General features: G+C 45.6%; 1 protein-coding gene across 1 annotated transcript in view; it reads left to right on the top strand.

The window, feature by feature from the left end:
- The window catches only part of LOC115077628 (vomeronasal type-2 receptor 26-like), a 66,719-nt gene that overhangs the window by 4,328 nt on the left and 36,999 nt on the right, over window positions 1-25,392 (top strand). The window contains exon 2 of the mRNA XM_029579923.1: window positions 18,703-19,503. Within this exon, the coding sequence (XP_029435783.1) occupies window positions 18,703-19,503 (801 nt within the window). The remainder of the gene's footprint in view (window positions 1-18,702; window positions 19,504-25,392) is intronic.

Here is a 25,392-nt window from a genome sequence, read left to right as displayed (position 1 = left end):
GTAATGCAGGGAGGGAGCTGTCTCAGACTTCACCATCCCCCCCCCCCCCCCTCACCCACACACCATTCACTAGCTGGGACATGGGGGAAGTCAGGAGTGAGGGTCAGGCAGCTCCCCCCTGTCTGTGAAGCCAGCCTCTCACTAGTAATGCAGGGAGGAAGCTGTCTCAGACTGGTATCAGGGTTAGGGCACTGTGTGCAGGAAGATCACAACACTCCTGGTATTAATAGGGATAGGGCACTGTAAGAGATGACTGTAGTAGATTGAATAAAGATCTGATGTTTCTGCTCTCCTCACACCAAACAAAAACAACACACAAGCAGAGAAGCCCTTCTTACAAAGCTGAGCTAGTGAGTTAAGTAGGAGGAAAAGTAAACATACTGGTGCCAGTGTGGCTACTTAAAAAATACACTTACCAACAATCAATTACATATATTTGAACTGTGTACAGTTCCAGCCAGGACCACCTTTCTAAAATGCACAGTGATTGGCAAATTCAACATGCACTAGCATTTCAGGTGCCTGCTAACAAAAATAATAAACAAACAAGTTCTAGTCACGTGAGTGCTGATCATTACATTACTTTTTTTGTCAAGCTTCCAACTGTTTCCATTTCACATCCCCCCAACCATATTGGTAACATCAATAGATAAGAGCACAGCCAGCCAATAGGAATACATACATACATATTCATTCCTAAGTGACCTTTACTGACCTGGGAAGTGTGAACACTTTGTTTCATTTTCTGTTGGTGTTCGTTAGTTTCCAGTTCCATTTCCCATCCCCCCAACCATCACCTCAGTGGTAACCTTGGTAATATCAATAGATAAGAGGGCAGCCAGCCAATAGGAACACATATTCATTCCTAACTGACCTTCAGTGACCTGGAAAGTGTTTATTTGTATCATTTTCAGTTAGTGCGCACTAAATCGAGTTAGTGCGCACTAACTCCCCGTTAGTGCGCACTAACTCGAGTTAGTGCGCACTAACACGATTTAACGATTTTTAACGATAAATCGTTAGAATTTCTATTGTATCGTGTTCTATAACGATTTAAGACGATATAAACATTATCGGACGATAATTTTAATCGTTGAAAAACGATTCACATCCCTACCCTGGATCTCTCCCCGAGGCCCCCCTGGACCACCAGGTAATTTTAAAAGGTTTTGGGGTGTCAGGAGGGTGGGGTCGATTTAAAGGGTCGGATGGGTTTTTTTTTTTTAGCAGCGCGGGCCTCCCTAAAAAAAAAATTAACGATGTGAATTGGAATCGGAAACGATTCCAATTCACATATCTTAACGATCAGATTTCCTCCCCCCCCCCCCAGCTGAATCTGATCGTTAAGAGGCGCGGGCCTCCCTAAAAAAAAAAAATTAGCGATGTGAATTGGAATCGGAAACGATTCCAATTCACATATCTTAGTCGAGGACAGAAGTCAATGCCACCTAGGGACGTAAGGCCTGGACTGACAGGCACAGCAATCGAGGTCAAACACTTGTAGGAACATAAGGCCTGGACGGACAGGCAGAGCAATCGAGGCCTCGGGGTAGGGCTGATGAGTAAAGATGGCCGGCGCCATCTTTAAAGATGGTGCCGGCCATCCAGTGCTCCTACCATGTGACAGGGGCCGACCAATGGCACGGATACCCTGTCACATGGTAAGGGCAAAGGGGCATCGGCGCCATTTTTTTTAGAACAGCTGATGCCTGGGAACAGGAAATCTCTCCCCGAGGCCCCCTTGGATCTCTCCTCTCCCCGAGGCCCCCCTGGATCTCTCCCAGAGGCCCCCAGAGGCCCCCCCTGGCCGACCAAGTAATTTTAAAAGGTTTTGGGGGGGTTGGGAGGGTGGGGTCGATTTAAAGGGTCGGGTGGGTTGTTTTTTTTTAGCGGCGTGGGCCTCCCTAAAAAAAAAGGGTCGGGAGGGTGGGGGAGGCTAAGGGGGGTCGATTTAAAGGGTCGGGTGTTTTGTTTTTTTTTATCGGGCCATCGGCGCCATTTTAATTAGTGGCAGCCAAAATGGTGCCAATGGCCCGAGAGCGGGAGATCGCGCCTGGACCCCCCCCGGACCACCAGGTAATTTAACATTTTGGGGGGGTTCGGGAGGGTGGGGGAGGGTAAGGAATTGGTTTTAAAGGGTCGGGGTGGGTTTAGGGGTTGTTTTGGTGTGCCGGTTTTCCCGCCCTCCCCCAAATAATTCCCATGCCCTATTTAACGATACAATACAAATGCCCCTGATGATAAATCGGGGGCATTTGTATTGTATCGTGCACTCTAACGATTTAGGATGATTTTAAAATTATCTAACGATAATTTTAATCGTTCAAAAACGATTCACATCCCTACTTCCTGCAGGATGGGGTCTGGTTTGCTATTGTGCTCTAGAAATGCAGAGGTTGCTGTATCATCCTGCAGGGATAGCTACAGATTTATTCTTCCTCTTTTCCATTTTTCCATGTCTGTTAAGCACCAGATAGCGCTGTAGCACTTCTGAATAGTGTTTGGCTTTCTCATATTCAGACATACCAGAACTTTGAAGTATACCTTTCATTTCTTCATTGAGTATTTGACCTGTGGTGGTTCTAATATTTTCCTCAAGAACTGAAGGATTTCTCAAACGATCAAGTTGTTGACATGGTCATCATGTAGCAACATAAAAACAGTTTTATGGAATTCAGGTCTGTCATTTGTCTTCAAGCAACACTTTCTCACAAATTGCACAAAATTAACCAGTTCATTTTCTGCAGATGCATTTTCAGAGGGGCCTGATATACAATTATTTATCAACCCCCCTGAAACATTGTCATCAGTACAATTATCTAAGGCCATGCTTTCACATTCTTTCTCTACTGTGTCACTATGTGCTGGTCCGCTGTCTCTTAGGTTCTCACTGTCTTTTCTTTCAGAAATAGATCCTTTTGTAGCATTTTCATGGTCTAAAAATTAAAAATAATAATAAAAAATGAACATGGGGGGGTCATACTTTTTATTGATTTTACAATATTTTAAGAAGAATTTTGTAAAACTATAACAGTATAAATTCTTACTATTTTGTTTATCTCTTGGTTTTTGGTATGATCTTTTGTCAGATTTCTTTGGCATATGCTACTCTTGGTCTTTTATGTAAAAAACACATGGTAATATATTTTCATTTATACAGATGAGAACTAATTGGAGGCTTAACTGTATATGTTGTGCTGGAGGTGGACCCTTGGCCTGCTGCAGGATTGGTATGGACCACTGGTTGGACCCAGATAGCACCTGCCACCAGGAGGTGGAGTACACAAGGAGACAGAAGCTAGCTGGAGCTTCGCCAATAGCAATCCGGGGTTTCTGCAGGTTGAGCCCTTGGATACCCGGACCGCCTGGACTTAGGTGGGCCTCGGAGGGTCTTTTGGAGAGGTAGCGGAGAGGTGTGCCCATCACGAGCAAAGGTGTGTGGCTGGTGAAGAGAGGAGGGACTAGACCCGAACAAGGATCACCAGAGACCTCAGGAAGGCAACAGGAAATGAAAGTCTTCCAGGCGAGATAGCAGTGTCTAGTGTTCTAGTCTGAGGTAGGCCACGGGCAGCGTCCGAGCAGGCTGGTCTGGTGGTCACAGGAGGAGCAAACAGAGTATTTAAATGGAGCGCAAGTGTCAAAGCCAGGGTATCCGTCCGAGAGTGGTCAGACAAAGCAAGGATCAGTTATGAGATCAGTCCGAGTGTAGTCAAGGCAAGCAGAGATCAGTTCCAGGTGGCAGTCAGCGTGGCCAGCCAAGCAAGGGTCAGTTCCAGGCGGCAGTCAGCATGGTCCAAAGGCAAGTGGCAGTCAGTTCCAGGCAACGTTCGACGTGGTCAGGCAAGCAGAGGTCAGGTCCAGACAGCAGTCAAACATGGTCAGGCAAGCAGAGTTAAGTATCGAGTATCAGTCCAAGAAGGTACTACCAGAGGAGGAACATGGAGCAGGAATCAGGACAGACGCTGGGACACAGAGAGGGCCACGGGAACATAGGAATGCAGGAACACTGGAACAGAGACTGGATCAAGGAAGCAGGAACACACAGGAATGTAGGACGGCAACTAGCTATACCAGAGGTGTCGACCCGATTGCCAAGGCGAGGTCCAGGGGACAGGGCCTTGCATTATATAGTCCTGCTAGGTGACGTCATCGGGAGGCGTCCGGGTCGAGGTTCTCGTCCTCGGCCCTTTAAATGTGGAGACGGTTATGCGCGCACCTTGGGGTGGAGCCGAGGATGCTGAGGACGCAGAGCCCCTACGGGAGCTCCGCTGAGAGGCCTGCCGCGTGGAGGAAGCCGGAGATGCCCGAGGAGAGCGTCGGCGATGTTGGGAGCTGGCAGCGGCGGCAAAGGAAGAGGAGCCAGAGCTGGTGGAGGGAAGCGCGAGGTGAGCAGGCCTGGTCGCGGCACCAATGCGGCATGGATGCGCAACACTGAGACCTCGCTGCAACCAGGCTGCTGGTCTGTGCTCTATACTAGGGATGTGAATCGTTTTTTAACGATTTAAATTATCGTCCGATAATTTTAAAATTGTCATTAATCGGTAAGGGACTCGATACAATAGGAATTCCCTCGATTTATCGTGAAAAATCGTTAAATCGAGTACGGGAATTATTGGGGGGGAGGGCGGGAAAACCGGCACACCAAAACAACCCCTAAACCTACCCCGACCCTTTAAAACCAATCCTTTACCCTCCCCCAACCTCCCGACCCCCCCCCAAAATGTTAAATTACCTGGTGGTCCAGTGGGGGGGGGGGGGGGCCCGGCGTGATCTCCCGCTCTTGGGCCATCGGCGCCATTTTGGCTACCACTGATAAAAATGGCGCCGATGGCCCGATAAAAAAAAAACCCACCCCGACCCTTTACAAATTACCCCTTTGCTTCTCCCACCCTCCCGACCCCCCCAAAAAACCTTTTACATGTACCTGGTGGTCTAGCGGGGGGTCTGGGAGCCATCCCTTCAATCATACCCTCGGTGCCGGTGCTGGACTGGTTTCAAAATGGCGCCAATTGCCTTTGCCCTCGCTATGTCACAGGGAGCAACAGTCGCTCCCTGTGACATAGTGAGGGCAAAGGCGATCGACTGCCTGGCAACAACTTACTCGTGTAATTTTACATCGACTGCCTGGCAGTCGATCGCCTTTGCCCTCACTATGTCACAGGGAGCGACAGTCGCTCCCTGTGACATAGCGAGGGCAAAGGCGATCGGCGCCATTTTGAAACCAGTCCAGCACCGGCACCGAGGGTATGATTGAAGGGATAGCTCCCGGACCCCCTGCTAGACCACCAGGTACATGTAAAAGGTTTTTTGGGGGGTCAGGAGGGTGGGAGAAGCAAAGGGGTAATTTGTAAAGGGTCGGGGTGGGGTTTTTTTATCGGGCCATCGGTGCCATTTTTATCAGTGGTAGCCAAAATGGCGCCGATGGCCCGAGAGTGGGAGATCACGCCGGGACCCCCCCCCCCCCACTGGACCACCAGGTAATTTAACATTTGGGGGGGGGGTCGGGAGGGTGGGAGAGCAAAGGGGTCATTTGTAAAGGGTCGGGGTGGGGGTTTTTTTATCTGCTCAGGCCTCACTAAAAAATTAACGATGTGAATTGGAATCGGAACCGATTCCAATTCACATCTCTAACGATCCAATTTTTTTCTCCCTCCATCCGAACCTGATCGTTAAAACAATCAGGCACACGATTCACATCTCTACTCTATACTGTATCCGTTCTTGCAATATTTTCTTGTTCTAATAATAAAAATAAAATAAACACTTTTTTTTACCACACTTTTAAAATCATATCTAAAAACAAAAGATACAATAACACTATTAACCCACCTTTCAGTTTTCTTTGCTGCCTTTTTAGTGAGTGACAATTTACTAACAAATCCAGACTTCTGCCTTTCTTTGTTTGAAAAATCAATTTCTGTTTAAAATTCTTCAGGCCTTACAAACTACAGACTGGTGAACCTTTCTGGTCACTGGCTATACCTTTTATTTCCATCATAAGGGCAAAACCACTAGCATCCCTCAAAACTTGTGTATTGTAACACAAAAGCTACCTGGCCCTTCTCTGTCATGTGATGGACATCTGCTACAACTATCCCAGACTCTCCCCTTATAGTATAAGATAGTTCTCTTGATTGGATTATCATTTACAAGCCTTTTGTGTGTATTGTCAATATCTCTTTAGATCTGAAGCCATTTCACAAAGCTACAGTCCGTTGAACCTTCTGTGATTTAATGGTTCCTGGACATTGTTTCTCCCTGATTAGATCTTGAGTCCAGACATCTACTCGCACCTACGTCATTACAATATCTACCCCCTTTTGTTCATGAAAGGTAGTGTGTTATCAATGCCTCTTTAGGTCTTGGGGCACTTTATAAATTGTAAACTGATGATCTTTTCAGTGTGTATTCCTTCATCCCCCCACACAGAAATCCTAAAAGATATTGTGTATTATAACACAAAACTCTCTGCCCAAATCGTCACATGTTGAACAACTGTATTGTCTACAGTAACCCCACCACTACTTATGGCGAAGGCCTATCTCTCTTGAATGGCTTGTCTTCCAGGCCTCTTGTTTTTTTCCTCCAAAGATCACACATATACATTGTCTCACCCTGATTAGATTAACAATTTACAGATCTCGAGTCCAGACAACTTCCCCCACACTTAGGTCATTGCAATGTTAATTCCTTAGTTAATGAAATGGTTGCTATATCAACCATTTTACAGTCTGTACATTATTATCAATGAGTCTTTTCATTGACAAAGGCTGGATCCTGTGAATCAAAAAGTTTTTGTCCCAACGGAAGTTCATCAGATTCTGGATCTGTCATTTTATCTGCGTGTCTCTTCCTGCAAGTGTACAATTTGTGCACTGGTGTATCAACTTCTGTTTCAACATCTTTCAGAAGGCCTCTTCACTTATGGTACCTCTTTAGTTTTGGCTGCTGCTCACTTTCCATTTCCAGCCTTTTAGGGGTCGCATACAAATCCATTATTTTACTTTCAGGATCACAAAGCTAAAGCTTTTCACGAACAGCTACTGCCCCTGCTATAAGGAGATTATGTTCTCAAGTGACCTCTATCTTCTACATCCGGTCGTGCAAGTTTGGACATGTACATGCAAATTACAGTACATGCAGATCATCACCTTTTGTTTCTTTTAAAATGTACCCTAGCAGGTTTGTGTAGTAAATATGCATCTGCATAGATGCATAGTGTTGAGAGCGGTGTTTTTTGTGTGCCCATGGGTCTAAGCCTGACCCAGACCTTCCGGGCCGAGCCAAGGGTTGACGGTGGCTCCGCATGGCTGAACAATCTTGCCCTCAGCCAGGCCGGCAAGCTCCCATGGCCAACATCCAAGGATGTTGGAAGATGAATGGTTCTCCGACCATTCCGGGCCCTTTCAGACCTGCTGCAAGCAGCATGGAGCAGCAGGCCTGGCCTGAGGTTGAGGGCAGATGGACCTTGACACGAAGACAAGAAGATTGATGCAACAGCATCACAGACAAGACACTGGGATGATGCGATGGCATCCGGACAAAGACACAGGGTTGATGCAATGGCATCCTTAGACGAAGACTCTTGGCTAGCGGAAATAGACACTCCTGGGCACAGGGATGGATCCCACCTGTTGGCCACTCCTAGGCCCAACAGGTCAGAAGGCCCAGATCTCAAGCTGGCACCACTGGCGAAGACACTTGGGCTGATGCAGACGGCATCACAGATGAGACTTAGGATCGATGCAGACGGCATCGCAGACAAGACACTTGGACTTGGCTATGGCTGGAAGGACTTTTGCATTGTCTCTCAGGGCACCCTACTCAGCCCACCTTCACGGGCGCATCCAATGGGCTGGTCGCTGACCTCCCTGTCCACTACATGCCCTACACAGCCCAGAGGCTGGTCACGGACCACGAGGAGAACGGGACAGATGCAGGAGAGAGTCCAGTCATGGCAGAACTTCGATGACGGAGCCATAAGTCGCCCGGAGCTCCACAATGGCTGGCGGGACATGACGGCTCAGGAGCACAGGACAGATGTCCACCAGCTAGTCCACTCAGGCTCACATCATCCGAGGGACCCCCGGCCTACCGGTACCAGAAGGCTCAAGAGCGAAGACGAGACACAGGAACAGGACATCCTGGAACTTGGAACATCAGGAACTGAGGATCAGGATGAGACACCAGGACATGAAGATCAGGACACCTGGACAAGGACCTCAGGCATCAAGACTTGACAAGATATAGACGGACGAGACGAGGATCTCCACGAAGACGAGAAGACCTTACAAAGGCTCTGGCAGGAGGAACCTCCAGGGTGAAGTCACCATGATGCAAGGCCAGGAACAACAGACGGAGCAGCCCTTTAAAGGGCTGAAGCAGGAAACAGTCACCAAGGTGGGGCCAAGACACTTCCTGTGTCTGACCCTTTAAATGCAGCAAGAAGACGTGCGCCGGCGCCTAAGCAGGAGCTGTGCAGGACCGCGGACAGCGGCCTGCACCGACGTAGTGTCTCAGCAGAGCCAGGGCTGGCCTGGGACGCAGGCCCAATGTGAACTGCGGCTCCAGCCGCTGCGGGGAGCCCCGGGGGCGGCTCCAGCTGCCGGCCAGCCCGGGGATGCAACCTAAGCGGCACGAAGATGCAGTCGGCAACGGGGCGGTCCCGGGCCCCGAAGAAGATGGAAAAGTCCGCGGCTCCGGCCGCGGTGAAGAGGAGAGACGCAGACGGCCTCTGGGCTGCATGGAGAACTTAAGGCCGCGGCACCGGCAGTGAGGGAGGGCCGACGGTGGCGACCAGCCGCGCCGGCGAAGATCAGCAGCATGGGGTGAGTGGCCTGCTCGTGGGGAAACCCGCGGGCAGAGTTCATAACACATAGAGAGAGGAATATCTAGTAAGAGAAAGGAAGTGATGATCCCCTTGTACAGGGCCTTGGAGAGGCCGTACCTGAAGTACTGTGTTCAGTTCTGGAGACCATATTTCGAAAGGGACAGAGACAGTATGGGGGCAGTCCAGAGAAGGGCGACCAAAAAGGTGGAGGGTATACATAAAATGACTTATGAAGAGAGATTGAAGAACCTAAATGGAGGAGAGGAGGAGCAGGGGTGATATGAAACAGATTATCAGATACTTGAAAGGTTTTAATAATCCATGGTCAACAACAAACCATTTCCATTGGAAAAAAATCAGTAGAACTAGGGGTCACAATTTGAAACTCCAGGGAGGAAGACTTAGAACCAATGTCAGGAAGTATTTCTTAACGGAGAAGGTGGTGGATGCCTGGAATGCCCTTCCGGAGGAAGTGGTGAAGACTAAAACTGTGAAGGAATTCAAAGGGGCATGGGATAAACACTGTGGAACCATAAAGGCTAGAGGATATGAATGAAGAGAATAGCCAAGTGGGTGGCTTGCTGAAATGGTGATGGCTACTACCTGGTGATTATTACCCTTACTTAATAAGGGGCAGATTTTAAAGGCCTGGTGATGCGAGTAAAGCCCCGGGATTCGCGTATGTCCCGGGGCTTTTCTGAATGGGTGGGCAGGGGGCGGGATGGGAGCGGGACAGGGTCAGGGCAGATGGTCTGGGGGCATGGCGGATGGTCTGGGGGCATGCCTGGGTGGTCTGGGGGCGATCTTGGAGGCATGGCCGAGGACTCTGGCACAGTGGTCTCTGGCAAGTGTAACTTACAAAACAAAGAGGTACGGGGGGTTCTTTAGGGATGGGAGTGGGACAGGGAGGGGAAGGTGGGGGTGGCGGGGAAAGCCAGCGGGGCACCCCGAGGGCTCGGCATGCAAAATTTGCACTAGTGTGCACCCTCTTGCGTGTGCTGACCCCTTATTTTATAACATGCACGCAGCTGCACGTGCATGTTATAAAATTGGGCATACATTTGTTTTAAAATCTGCCCCTAAGCCTTCACATGGTTAATGCAACTCCAACATTGCTCGCCATATCAACGGCAAGGGGAAATGTGTAAAAGAGGATTTGCATTCAGACAACAACCAACAAGGACTGAACTACACAGTCTGGGTAAACAAATAAGCATTGGGGTAGCTTGTTTATTGCAGTGGTTACTATCCTAAACCAATAAAGCCTGACACTTCACTTTGAATGCATATACAGCGTTGCTCTATGCTTCAACAGCAGGGGGAAATGTGGAAAAGAGGATTTACGTTCAGACAACATCCAACAAGGCATTGATCTGTGAGTCTGGGTAAACAAGCATTGGGGTAACTTGTTTGATGCGGCGGTTACTACCCTTAACCATTAATCCTTATGATTTACCTTTGATGCAACTTCAACATTACTCTCTGCATCGAAGGCAGGGGGTGGCAGGAAATTAGAATCAAACAGTTACCAACAAGGGCCCTGAACTTGGTGGTCAGTGAAACAGAAGTATGGGAATATAAGTGTGGGAGCTTGCTGAGCAGACTGGATGGGCCATTTGGTCTTTTTCTGCCGTCATTTCTATGTTTCTATGTTTCTATGTTGATCTGTAAGCCAGTCACTTGTTTTTTGGTCACTGTTTGATTACATGTTTTAGCAGCATGGATTTACACCAGCAAAACTATCTACAGCATCTGGTTCATAATACATTTTATTTAAGATCTGATGGTGCATGTCTCTTTTGTATGGCTGTAAACACAGAGTTCTGTTTTTTAAAAGAAAACTAAATCCTTGTTTTATTCACTTTTGAAGTCCCACAACTTCCAACACCCAACAGCTTGCTGTTAATTATCCTCTGCTCAGATTTCACTCTGCCAGGATAGGGGCAGTTGGGGCATGGGTATCTACAGTGAGGGGAGGAGGGAAGGGGGGGGGAGATTCTCCCTGTCTCTGTGTACAGAATGAGACACAGCCTTCTGCCACCTCACAGCTAGTAACTTTTAAAACAGAGGGGCTAGAAAAAAATAAGCCTGCTTCCAGCTCTGTCATCATTAAAAAGTGACGGACATATCTGCTAATGTTCTAGGGGATACATTTTTGGGAGTGGGTTGAGTTTGTATTGTACTTCCGGTGAGATAATAAAAAATAGCTAGAGTCCATTAATTCTGTTATCATTAAAAAGCAACAGGGCCCTTTCTGATGGCATTATAGGGGGGGGGGGGGGTGTTTTGGGGGGTTGTGGTCAAGGGGATGAACTTCCGGTGATGTTATACCAGTGACATCATAGGGAGTTTGGCTTGGGGTGGGGTGTGGGAGGGGACACCAGTGACATCACAGGGGGGCTAGTTTGTGTGTGGGGTGTGGGAGGTGCCACTCCATTTACTTCTATTGGGGAGGAGCATGGGTGGGGACAGGGGTGGGGCTAGGGGTGGGGCTAGGAGCAGGAGAGGTGTGGCCAGGGGCAGGAGGGGTGAGGTTGGGAGTGGGCATGGGCAGGGCTTAGACTGAAAGTGAATGCTGATTGGCTGACATCATTTTGATTGACAGTGTACCCATAGACTACTCACATAGAGACTCGTGAACAAGATGAGAAGTTTGGGAGTTAGTGCCAAGGTAGTAGCGTGGATTGCAAACTGGTTGACTGACAGGAGACAGTGTGTAATAGAGATGAGTTTCATTTTTCTGGGTTGGGTCGATCCCACGGATCGTTTTTTGGCAAAAACAAAGCTGAAACCCAACCCGAACCCGGAAAAATGAATTTAAAAAAAAAAAATCCAAATCGGAAAAAAACCCTCCTCAACTCTTCAAATTTACTGTATTACAACCCCCCCCCCCCCCCACCATCCCGATCTCTCCCCAAGACTTACTAAAAGTGCTGGTGGTCCAGCAGGGTCCCACGAGCGAGTGATCTCTCCCTCCGGGCCGTCGGGCTGTTGGGCCTGCTACGAATCAAAATGGCGCCGATAGCCTTTTCCCTTACGATGTCACAGGGGCTACTGGTGCCATTGGTCAGCCCCCGTCACATGGTAGGAGCAATGGATGGCCGGCACCATCTTGTGCTCCTAGACAGGGGCCTCCTGACCCCCCAAGACTTGTCCCTGGTGGTCCAGTGGGGGTCCTGGAGCAATCTCCTGCACTCGCACTGTCGGCTGCCAGTATTCAAAATGGCGCCGATAGCCTTTGCCCTTAATATGTCTCAGGGGCTATCGGTGCCATTGGTCGGCCCCTGTGACATCGTAAGGGCAAAGGGCCATCGGCACCATTTTGATTCGTAGCAGGCCCGACAGCCCGACGGCCCAGAGGGAGAGATCACTCGCGGGATCCCGCTGGACCACCAGGACTTTTAGTAAGTCTTGGGGAGGAATGGGGATGGTGGGGGGATTGTAATACAGTAAATTTGAAGGGTTGGGGGTGGGTTTTATTTTTAATAAATGTGCCCCTCCCCCTCCCCCCGCACTAACCAGAAAAATGAATTTTCCCCGAAGTTCAGGGAAAATCCGTTTTGTGGTTTGGGTCCCCCGAACCATGACAAATTAGGCAATTTCATTGAAACGAATGCACATCTCTAGTGTGTAATGATAAATGGAACCTACTCTGAAGAACGGTGTTAAATGGAGTGCCACAGGGATCAGTTTTGCGACCAATTCTGTTCAATATTTCTGTGAGTGACCTGGCGGAAAGGATTGAAGGAAAATGTTGCCTATTTGTAGATGATAATAAGATCTGCAACAGAGTGGACATGTCTGAATGAGTAGAGATAATAAAAGTGATTTCAGAAAACTTGAAGAGTGGTCAAAAATTTGGCAACTGGGATACTGTGCCAAGAAGTACCAAGTCATGCATCTGAGATGCAGCAATCCAAAAGAGATTTATGTGATGGGCGGTGAAAGACGAATGCACATGGACTGGGAGAAGGACCTCGGTATGATAGTGTCTGATGATCTGAAGATGGTGAAGCAATGTGACAAGGTGATAGCTAAAGCCAGAATGATGCTGGGTTGCATAGAGAGAGGAATAACCAGTAAGAAAAACGAGTTGATAATGCTCTTGTACAGGCCCTTAGTGAGGGCTCTTCTGTAGAACTGCATCCGATACTTGTGCCCATATCTCAAAAAGGATAAAGTCAGGATAGTGGCAGTCCAAAGAAGAGTGACTGAAATGGTGTCTTATGAGGAGAGGATGAAGGATCTGAACATATGCACCCTGGAAAAATGGAGATGCAGGGGAGATATGATACAGACCTTCATATATCTGAAAGGTTTTAATGATACACAAATGTCAACCCTTTTCCATTGGAAAGAAATCAGTAGAACTAGGGGTCATGAAAAGAAATTCCAGGTAGAATGATTCAGAACCAATGTCAGGAAATATTTATTCATGGAGAGGGTGGTGAATGCCTGGAATACACTTCCGAAAGAGCTGGTGAAGATGAAAATATTTAAGTAATTCAAAGGGGCATGGGATAAGCACTGTAGATCCCTAACAGCTAGAGGTTGGAAATATAGAAAAGAGTGCATGGGGGTAACTGGGGGTAGCTTACTGGTGTGGCAGTTGCTACCCTTAACAAGTAAGCCCTTATACTCCTAATGCAACTTCAACGGCAATGAAAAAACATATATAGAAACATAGAAACATAGAAATGACGGCAGAAGAAGACCAGTCGGTCCATCCAGTCTGCCCAGCAAGCTTCACACTTATTTTTTCTCATACTTATCTGTTTCTCTTGGCTCTTAGTAACCTTATGTTCTAATTCCCTTTCACCCCCACTATTAATGTAGAGAGCAGTGATGGAGCTGCTTCCAAGTGAAATATTAAGTTTGATTAGTTGGGTAAGCGGCAGCATAGCTCTCCGCCATGAAGCAGAGGGCAATGCTGGATATGTGTGAAGTATTAGTTTTTCTTCTCCCCTGTCGTTGAAACAGGGAGCTATGCTGGATATGCATTGAAAGTGAAGTATGCCTTGAAAGTCACATTAACTATCATCAAATATTGAAAAGCCTAATAATTGGTAATACCTATAGCCCATGAACCCATCCCTGTTTGTTTTTTTTAATTAGGAGATGGCTGCCCTCCATCCTTCCGCTCCGTGAAGGTGGATACCTACCACTGGCCACTGGCATCTCGCTCCGTGAATGCCTCTGTGGCTACTGCCGCTCCGTGCAGTGTTTTACTACCTGCTCTTTATATGCGTCCTCTAGACCTGATGGATCCCATCCCTGTTTTTTTGTTTTTTTTTAATTTAATTGGAAGATGACAGCCCTCCATCCTTCCGCTCCATGAAGGTGGAACACCTACCACTGGCCACTGGCATCCCGCTCCGTGAATGCCTCTGTGGCTACTGCCGCTCCGTGCAGTGTTTTGCTACCTGCTATTTTATACGTGTTCTCTGGACCTGATGGATCCACAATGTTTATCCCACGCCCCTTTGAAGTGCTTCACAGTTTTGGACTTCACCACTTCCGCCGGAAGGGCATTCCAGGCATCCACCACTCTCTCCGTGAAGAAATACTTCCTGACATTGGTTCTTAGTCTTCCTCCTTGGAGCCTCAGCTCGTGACCTCTGGTTCTGCTGATTTTTTTCTGTCGGAAAAGGTTTGTCGTTGTCTTTGGATCATTAAAGTTTTTCAAGTATCTGAAAGTCTGAATCATATCACCCCTGCTCCTCCTTTCCTCCAGGGTGTACATATTTAGATTCTTCAATCTCTCCTCGTATGTCAACCGATGAAGACCCTCCACCTTCCTGGTCGCCCTTCTCAGTACAGCTTCCAACTTGTCCTTGTCTCTTTGTAGATACGGTCTCCAGAATTGAACACAGTACTCCAGGTGAGGCCTCACCAAGGACCTGTACAAGGGGATAATCACTTCCCTTTTCTTACTCGATATTCCTCTCTCTATGCATCCCAGCATTCTTCTGGCTTTTGCTATCGCCTTGTCGCATTGTTTCGCAGACTTCATATCATTAGACACCATCACCCCAAGGTCTCTCTCCTGCTCCGTGCACATCAGCCTTTCCCCCCCCCATCGAATACAGTTCATTCGGATTTCCACTCCCCATATGCATGACTTTGCACTTCTTGGCATTGAATCTCAGCTGCCATATCTTCGACCACTCTTCCAGCTTCCTTAAATCCCGTCTCATTCTCTCCACTCCTTACGGCGTGTCCACTCTGTTGCAGATCTTAGTGTCGTCCGCAAAAAGACAAACCTTACCTTCTATCCCTTCCGCAATGTCGCTCACAAAGATATTGAACAGGACCGGTCCCAACACCGATCCTTGCGGTACACCAGTTAAAACTGCTCTCTCTTCAGAGAAAGTTCCATTTACCATCACGCATTGTCTTCTGTCCGTCAACCAGTTTGCAATCCAGGTCACCACCTCGGCACTCACTCCTAAGCTTCTCGTTTTATTCACCAGTCTCCTGTGCGGAACCGTATCAAAAGCTTTGCTGAAATCCAAGTAGATGACATCTAGTGCTCTTCCTTGATCCAATTCCTTGGTTACCCAGTCGAAAAAGTCAATCAGATTTGTCTGACAGGATCTTCCCCTGGTGAATCCATGCTGCCTCTGGTCCATCAATTCTCCGGACTGTAGATAGTTCACTATTCTCTCTTTCAACAGTGACTCCATTACTTTTCCCACCACCGAAGTGAGGCTAACCGGTCTGTAGTTACAAGCCTCTTCTCTGTTCCCACTCTTGTGAAGCGGGACCACCACCGCTCTTCTCCAATCACTCGGCACCACTCCCGTTTCTAGGGATCTATTGAACAGGTCACACAGCAGACTTTTCTCTTTTCGCTGATGTATCTGAAAAATGTTTTGTCACCATTTTTTATCTCCTTGGCAATCCTCTCTTCCGCTTGGCTTTTTGCCAACTTGATTAATTTCTTTGTCTCCCTCAGATGAATCAAATATTCTTCTTTGTGCTCCTCCCTTTGGGATCTTTTATATTTCTTGAATGCTGTTCTTTTAGCTTTAATTTTGTCAGCTACCTCCTTTGAGAACCAGATAGGTTTCAATTTTCTTTTGCTTTTCTTTATATTTCTAACATATAGAGTAGTTGCCTTGGTGATTGCTCCTTTTAGATTGGTCCACTGCTGCTCCACATCTCTCTCGTTCTCCCATCCTTTTAGTTCTTCCTCCAGGTACTTCCCCATTTCCTCAAAGTCCGTGTTTTTGAACTGTAAAACTCGGGTCTTTGTGGTTCTTTTCCCTATTCTTTTAGTGATATTAAACCATACCATTTGATGATCACTGGTGCTGAGGTGGGCGCCCACCTGGACATCAGAGACATTATCTCCATTAGTGAGCACTAAGTCGAGTATATTTCCTTCTCTCGTGGGTTCCATTACCCTTTGTTTGAACAAAGTTACTTGCAAGGCATCCACTATCTCTCTACTATTTTTAGATTCTGCAGATGGGATTCTCCAGTCTACATCTGGCATATTAAAGTCACCAACGATCACCACTTCTCCCTTCTTACCTATCTTATGGATGTCTTCAACCAGGTCTCTGTCCAGCTCTTCCTTTTGGTTCGGGGGCCTGTAAACCACTCCAATATAAATGGACGCTCCGTCATCTTTTTTTAGGTCGACCCATAGTGCTTCTTCCTTCCCCCAATTTCCTTGCAGCTCAGATGCTTGGATATTGTTTCTGACATAAAGAGCCACACCTCCCCCTTTTCTATCCACTCTGTCCTTCCTTAACAAGTTATAGCCTGGTATTGCTGTATCCCAATCATGAGATTCTGTGAACCATGTCTCTGTGATAGCAACAATGTCCAATTCTGCCTCCATCATTAGGGCATGCAGATCTGGGATTTTATTTCCCAAACTATGAGCATTTGTGGTCATAGCTTTCCAGGTACTCGGTTTAAGGTTATTGCTTTTCCTGTACTCCTTATGAGACTTTAGTTGAGATTTGTTATTCACTTCACTCTTTCCTTTTGCAGTTGTGCCACTGATGCCAGAGTTATCCATCTCAATTAGCTCTTTCTTTTGGTTATGGATCTTGAAATTATGCATGCATTGGTTTTCTCTCTTTTCTGGTAACACTTCAATGTTTTTCTCTAGAACTTCAGTAATTAATATTGGGAAGGCTTTTTGTTCTTGTTGCATTTGATACTGTGTGTGTCTCCTAGTCACTGGTCCAATTCTACCAGAGCCCACTGTAATCCTGGTTTTTAATGATTTACTTAATGACCTGCTTGAGTGGGGGGGTATACTTGTTGGCTGCCCATCTGTCACGAATGGGTGACTGTGGGACACATGTGTTATCCTACCTGAGCCTACTGTATTTCTTTTTCTTGACTCCTGGTTATTCTTTGGTATTGGGGAATTATTATCTGAGTAATGCAATGTGGGTGTAATTCTTGTAATTAAAGCTAATTGAGCTTTAACCTCAGTCAGCTCCTTTTTCATAGAAGAGAGTTGTGTACAGATTGGGCAAGCTCTAAGTTTCCAGATGCTTTCCCTCAGAATAAAGGCTCCACAACAGTTGCATTGGATAGTTCTCATATTGGTAAAGTTTTGGATTGGTAAGTCTTAGCTGTTAACAATTTACTAATTTATCTTGTTGGTAATGCTAATTTAGTCAGTCTATATTAGAAATCTAACTCCAGGGGTGGGTGGGCAGAGGGGTAGGTTGGGAGGGAAACAAACAGTTGAACCTGGGACAAGCTGGGTAGAGCAGGACACTTTCTAGAACTTTAATTGTCCTTTAGCTATTAAAGATCCCTCAGCACTTCTGTGCCAATATTAAGCAGATTATTAAAGAACAGCTATACAAAATAGAAATGCAGTTATATTGGATCTTAAAAAGCAAACAGTTTGCAAGGAACCAATTATAATTATTATATAATAACAGACCTAGAGAAAGGCATAAACAGCAGTTCTACTTCACAGAGAACCCAGATATTAATGGAGCACAGAGCAATGATTAGAAGGAAAAGTGAAAGTAAACCAGCAGGGTTTTGTTTTTTTTTTGTGGGTTTTTGTGGTTTTTTTTCCCCCAGAAAGAGCACCACAGAATTTAAGAGTAAGAGCACTTGAAAGAAGGGAAATTGAGAGACTTTCCTATTACACAGAGCTCAGAGGCTAGTAAATCAAATCACTAATAGAGGAATATTAAGAAACACAGATCTATTATGCACAGATTCTCTACTATATAGTAATTCAATTTTAAGACAGCCTTATCTGCACCGGGAACAGAAGATTCCTCTGTTGGTCTGCCTATACGCAGTCTGCAATGCTCTAGCCAGGTCACTAATTAGCTTCTGAGTTTGCCATACCCAGACAGCAACCAAAGGGGACCCAACTTTTACAGCTGGGGAACAAATAAACCATGGGGGTAACTAGCTGATGTGGTGCTTACTACCCTTACTCACTAAGCCTGATAGTTTTGATGCAACTCCCACATTGCTCTCTGCTTTCATGGCAACTGTTAAGGGAAATTGGATTCAAACAGCATCCGAAGACCCTGATAAGCATGGGGGTAACCTGCAAAAAGCAGCAGATACAGACCCTTTCTGTCATCATTTCTAAGTTTCTGTGGTTCTCTGATAAGTTTGGTAATCTATCTGCATATATCTTTTGCAAAATGATAAAATAGCCTGAAAATGTCACTGGGCAAGTAGAGGAACAACGTCATTGAATCACTGAAGGATGAAAGCATGTTTCTGATGTCATAAAAAACAACAAAGTCATAAAGCTGTAGTCATAATGAAGGGACAGAGCTAATTATTTTTAAATATGTAGCATGGAATTTAATATGTAGACTCACCTTATCAAAGCTAATGATGATTTTTTTTCTCAACAGATCAGCTATGCCTCAGAGAACCTTTTAATGAGTGATGCTGTTAAGTTTCCTTATTTCTACCGGACTGTCCCCAATGAGCTGCACCTCTGCGAGGGAATATTAAAGTTACTGAAGCTTTTTGACTGGACCTGGGTTGGCATCATTGCTTCTGATGATGAAAGCAGCATGAGGGCTATCAATATCCTGAAAGAAGGGATAGAGCAGAACAGTGGCTGTATTGAATTCACAGAAATTTTCAGTCACACAAATGAATTGTCAGCAGAGAAAATACATAAAATTAATGAGACCATATATACATCATCGACTAATGTGATCATATACTATTGTAATGGAGAAATTGCATTTAATCTATTAGATGAAATAGACATGTTGCAGATACCTGGCAAGGTCTGGATCACAACACATAAATCAGACTTTGTTTCAGGCAGGTATGATATACGTTTCAATCCTAAGATAAAGAATAACACCTTGGCATTCACAACAGTAGAGAAGAACATTCCAGACTTTTCAAAATTTGTCCAGAAGGTGAATCCTACCCTGCTTCCAGAATATGATAAGCTTGAGTTATTTTGGTGGAGCCTGTGTGACTATCTTTGCAATAAGAACATCAAACGAACATGTCGCAGAGATGAACCACGGGTCTTCATGAAACACTGCACTGCCAAATTCTTTGGGAGCAGCTACAGTGTGTACAATGCTGTCTATGCCCTGGCACATGCACTGCATGACATGGTCAGATCTGGCTCTGGAAACTCCATGCAGAGTGGAGAAAGTAAACATGTTGATTATTTACCATGGAAGGTAATAACAATTGTTAAAGTTGTGTTTAGAAGAAAAGAAGGGATATATAATGACACAAGGTGGAAGGAAATCGTTAAAGGGAGAAGGTGTCAAGGAATCTTTATGCTCACAAAATGCTGCTAGGCTGGGATAATTTGCCAGAAGCGAAGCAGATGATGTTGTGAGAGGAGTACTGGAAGGAACCTTTGTCTGGCTATATTTAACAATGAAAATGTGCCTGTTTATGGAGAAAAGGGAGGTAAATGAATTAAAGCACTCAGTAGGGAAGGTAAATAAAGGCCCATGGGGTTTGAGAGGGAGAAAACACCCTGGAGCTCCACCATCTAAATAAGAAAGAAATCAGTCCTTGAAGCCATATAAATGAATAGATTATTTTCTTTGTGTTAGATTGGTGGGATGTGTTTTATTTTTCAATGCAATACACAATAAATCCTTTATTTGATTCTAGATTTGTCTTAATTTACACAGAAGAAAGTAATAATATGATTTCTAGAATGAGAAAAAGCTTTCTGATGAAAGTGTTGTGCCATCTCTGGAGGGGGTGGAGTGTAGCTTTGTGGAGAGATCTATTTTACCTGTGAAGAAGTGAGGAAGTTGTAGTGTTTTTACTTTCCCAGCCAGACTCCCAGTGGTAATAGGTGAATCCACCTTACTCACCAAGCTGTTAAGTGCAACCCATCAGAGAGTTCTCTGCTTCTGCAATGTTTCCTGAGCTCTTATTACTGGGTCTGAACCAGGCTGTGCCAAGGCTTTTGTGAGCTGAACTGGATCTTTCCTCAATTTATGTGGTGAGGGGTTACTGTGTCTCTTAATACTTTGGCTGTTTACCTACAATCTGTAAGTCAGGAAGCAAATGTTTTGTTCTTTCTTCTGTTTTCTGCATGAAAGAACAGACTGAAAGCAGAGCTATTGTGTTGCTTTACAGGGACAACTCTCTTGATAAAAAGTCAGTGTTGATGTTCTCCATCCCAGTCCTATGCTGGATTTCTTCTGGCACTGAAGTCAGGCTGACTGGTCTATAGTTTCCCAGTTCGCCCCTGGAGCCCTTTCTAAATATTGGGGTTACATTGGCCACTCCCCAGTCTTCAGGTACAATGGATGTTTTTGAGGTGTTTGGTGGGCAACAGTGGTAGTGACTCCCATGGGGAGGAGCCCCACGGGGAACTGTAGCTCCAGGCTAGACTCAGATGCACACAGAGATTAAATCTTTATTATGCAGCTTGTAGAGTTCACCAGAGGTTGCAGTAGAGAGTAGATTCTTGTAGCAACAGTCTGGGATCCTCGGCAGAGGAGACCTGTCCCACAATGGTGGTATAAGACTCCGATGCAGGTATTCAACAAGAAGCTGTAGGCGAGACAGACTGGAAGATGTTATTACTCACTCTCTTGTAGCTGTAATGGTAGAGTTCCCAGCAGGCAGAATAATTGGTAGCAGGCACCAGGACAGACAACACAGGCCCTCGAGGAGCGAGTACCTGGATTCAGGATAGGCATCTGGAAATAAGCAAAGGGCCCCCAAGGAGCGTGTACCCAAGTTAGTAGAACCCCAAAGGGTGTAAAGAGCTTCCAGCAGCAGCAGAAGTGGCAGAGCAGCTTAGACTGGACAAATCCAATCCTTGCTAACTCAACGGGAGTCAGCAAATAGGCAACCTTAAATAGTCAGAAGCAGTGACGTCACTCGAGGGGGATGCCCCCAAGATTTGCGCCAACACTGCAATAAAGATGTGGGGCTTGCACCCTAGGAGGCCCTCAGGTAGAACATGGCAGGTCGCCACGCCAGAGCCATTCTGGGGACGCCGTAGGGTGTGGCAAGCAAATACTACAGACGTCATTCTCCAGAGGCCAGTGGAAAAAGCAGAAATAGAGGTGAGGCATGTGGGACGAAGTTGTCTGAGTCCAATGGACGCAACAGGATGATTTTAATGATAGGTTATATATTTTAACTAATAGATCAGAAATTTCATTTTTTAGTTCCTTCAGTACCCTAGGATGCATACCATCCAGTCCAGGTGATTTGCTACCCTTTAGTTTGTCAATCTGACCTACTACATCTTCCAGGTTCACAGTGATTTGGTTTAGTTCGTCTGACTCATCACCTATGAAAACCATCTCTGGAACTGGTATCTCCCCAACATCCTCATTAATAAACACAGAAGCAAATAATTAACTTAGTCTTTCTATAATGGCCTTATCTTCCCTAAGAGCCCCTTTAACCCCTCTGTGATCTAACGGTCCAACCAACTCCCTTACAGGTTTCTTGCTTCGGATAAGATTATAAGAACATAAGAAATTGCCATTCTTGGTAAGACCAAGGGTCCATCAAGCCCAGCATCCTGTTTCAAACAGAGGTCAAACCAGGCCACAAGAGCCTGGCAATTACCCAAACACCAAGAATTTCCCATGCTACTGATTCAATTAATAGCAGTGGCTATTCCCTAAGGGACCGATTTTAAATATTACGTGAGCGGGGTACATTTGTGCGCGCTATCCGGCACACAAATGTACACCCAATTTTATAACATGCCCACACTGCCGCGCACATGTTATAAAATCCAGGGTCAGCGCATGCAAGGGGCGCAAACATGTGCATCTTGCATGTGCCGAGCCCGAGGGGAGCCCCGATGACTTTCTTGTTCCCTCCAAGGCCGCTCCGATGGAACTTTTTTCTGGGCCCCCCCACCTTCCCCTCCCTTTCCTATCTAACCCACCCCCCAGCCCTAACTAAATCCCCTCCACCTTTGTTTCAAAAGTTACAGGCAGGTGTAACGTGTGCGCGCTGGCCAGCTGCCGGCGTGCAAACCTCTGACATCTCCACAGTGCCAGAGAACTTGAGAACGCCCCCGGCCCCGCCCCTGGCCCACCCACGGACCGCCACCATGCCCATGGCCCCACCCCAAGACCGCCCATTTTTGAAAGCCCCGGGACATACACGCGTCCTGGGGCTTGCGCGCACTGCCGAGCCTATGCAAAATAGGCTCGGCGCGCACAGGAGTAGGTTTTCGGGGGTTATGTGCATATCTTATGTGTGTAACCCTTTGAAAATCTACCCCTAAGTAAACTTGATTAATAGCCATTAATGGACTTCTCCTCCAAGAACTTATCCAAACCTTTTTTGAACCCAGCTACACTAACTGCACTAACCACAACCTCTGGCAACAAATTCCAGAGCTTAATTGTGCATTGAATGACAAGAATTTTCTCCGATTAGTCTTAAATGTGCTATTTGCTAACTTTATGGAATGCCCCCTTAGTCCTTCTATTATTCGAAAGTGTAAATAACTGAGTCACATCTACTCGTTCAAGACCTCTCATGATTGTAAAGACCTCTATCATATCTCCCCTCAGCCATCTCTTCTCCCATCTGAACAGCCCTAATCTCTTCAGCCTTTATCATAGTGAAGTTGTTCCATCCCCTTTATCATTTTGGTTGCCCTTCCCTGTACCTTCTCCATCGCAACTATATCTTTTTTGAGATGCGGCGACCAGAATTGTACACAATATTCAAGGTGTAGTCTCACCATGGAGCGATAGAGAGGCATTATGACATTTTCCATTTTATTAACCATTTCCTTCCTAATTTTATTTTGCTTGTTGACCTTCTATAAAAATGTACTTTCATTTGTTATCTATATATCCTGCTATCATCGTTCATTGTAACTTCCTTTCACCGTTACCTGTAAACCGACATGATGTGTCCTACGAATGCCGGTATATAAAAAGCTTTAAATAAATAAATAAATAAATAAATAATAATTCCTAACATTCTGTTTGCTTTTTTGACTGCTGCAGCACACTAGGCCAATGATTTTAAAGTATTACCCAGTATGATGCCTAGATCTTTTTCTTGGGTGTTAGCTCCTAATATGGAACCTAACATTGTATAACTACAGCAAGGGTTATTTTTCCCTATAAGCAACACCTTGCACTTGTCCACATTAAATTTCATCTGTCATTTGAATGCCCAATCTTCCAGTCTTGCAAGGTCCTCCCAGGAACGTATCACAATCCGCTTGTGATTTAACTACTCAGAATAATTTTGTATTGTCCACAAATCTGATAACCCCACTCGTCGTATTCTTTTCCAGATCATATATTGAAAAAGGTTTTAAAAATGTTTTATTATGAGTTTTTGCATCTACTGCCAACTTCATTTCAAATTCTCTCTTTTCCTGTCTTTTCAATGTTTTACACTTAACCTGACAATGCTTATACTTTATCCTATTTTCTTAAGATGTATCCTTCTTCCAATTTTTGAAGGTTTTTTGTTTGTTTTTTTTGGGCTAAAATAGCCTCTTTTAACCATGATGGTCATCGTTTTGCCTTCTTTCCACTTTTCTTAATGCATGGAATATATCTGGACTGTGTGTCTAGGATTGTATTTTTAAACAGTGTCCATGCCTGTTGAACACTTTTAACCTTTGCAGCTGCACCTTTCAATTTTTTTCTATTTTCCTCATTTTATCAAAGTTTCCCTTTTGAAAATGTAAAGTTAGAGCTGTAGATTTACTTATTGTCCCCCTTCCAGTTATCAGTTTAAATTTGATCATGTTATGATCGCTATTGCTAAGTGGCCCCACCACCATTACCTCTCTCACCAAATCCTGAGTTCCACTATGAATTAAATCTAAGATAGCTCCCTCTCTAGTTGGTTCCTGAACCAATTGTTCTATGAAGCAGTCACGTATTACATCCAGGAACTTTATTTCTCTAGCAAATCCTGATGTTACATTTACTAGGGGTGTGCATTCGTTTTGAACTTATATGTAAAATGCTACTTTTTTTTTTTTTAACTTAAAAAAGTGATGAGGCGAAAACGATCGGATTTCCAACTTATTCAACATAGCTATGTTGAATAAGTTGGAAATCGCGATCGTTGATCCTAAATAAAAATTTAAACCCCTCACCCTCCTTAATCCCCCCCCAAGACTTACCAAAATTCCCTGGTGGTCCAGCGGGGAGTCAGGAAGCGATTCCTCTATTCCTTTGCGAGGAGCATGTGACATCCGCGTCACGTCGGAGTGACGCGGCTGTCACGTGGCCCACCGCGGTTCTGCTCCCGGACCCCTCGTTGGACACAAACGGAACTTTTGGCCAGCTTGGGGGGGGGCCTCCTGACCTCCCCAAGCTGGCCAAAAGTTCCGTTTGTGTCCAACGAGGGGTCCGGGAGCGGAACCGCAGTGGACCACGTTACGGCCGCGTCACTCCGACGTGACGCGGATGTCACGTGCTCCTCGCAAAGGAATAGAGGAATGGCTTCCTGACTCCCCGCTGGACCACCAGGGAGTTTTGGTAAGTCTTGGGGGGGATTAAGGAGGGTGAGGGGTTTAAATTTTTATTTAGGGAACCGGTGCACGTATGGACATAGACTCAACTTATGGAATTCTCCATATGTCCATATTGACCGAAATTGACCCCCCTTTTCGACTTATGGACTTATGAACATAAACTTTTTGTCTGCACATCCCTAACATTTACCCAGTCAATATTGGGGTAAATGAAATCTCGGAAAAAATGTTGTATCACACAGTTTTGAATCAGGTAGGTATCAGTATTTAAACATGTATGTCATATTGGTAAATTAGGGATATCTGCCTATAAAACAGTCTCGTTTTCAGTCTCACAGTTGCTATCATGCCAAAACCACATATGGAGACAGGTCCGGTAAGCGCCGGTTTACCCACTGAGTGAGATGTGTTTGTTGCAAAATGTTTGGCGATTGAGTTTTTAAGATGATACATAATTTAAAGTGCCTTATTTTTAGGAATAACTAATGGGACCATTGCAAAATTGTCAAGTGGAGTCTTTACCCACAACAGCACTGTGGTGAAGTGCGCCGGGTGACATAAGTCAATTTAAAAACATCCCTGAAGCAGCGGACCGCGAAACGCA

This window comes from Rhinatrema bivittatum, chromosome 16 (assembly GCF_901001135.1).
Source record: "Rhinatrema bivittatum chromosome 16, aRhiBiv1.1, whole genome shotgun sequence".
NCBI lineage: Eukaryota > Metazoa > Chordata > Amphibia > Gymnophiona > Rhinatrematidae > Rhinatrema > Rhinatrema bivittatum.
The sequence above is the reverse complement of the archived record's forward strand: the minus strand, read 5'-3'. Positions and strand labels throughout refer to the sequence as shown.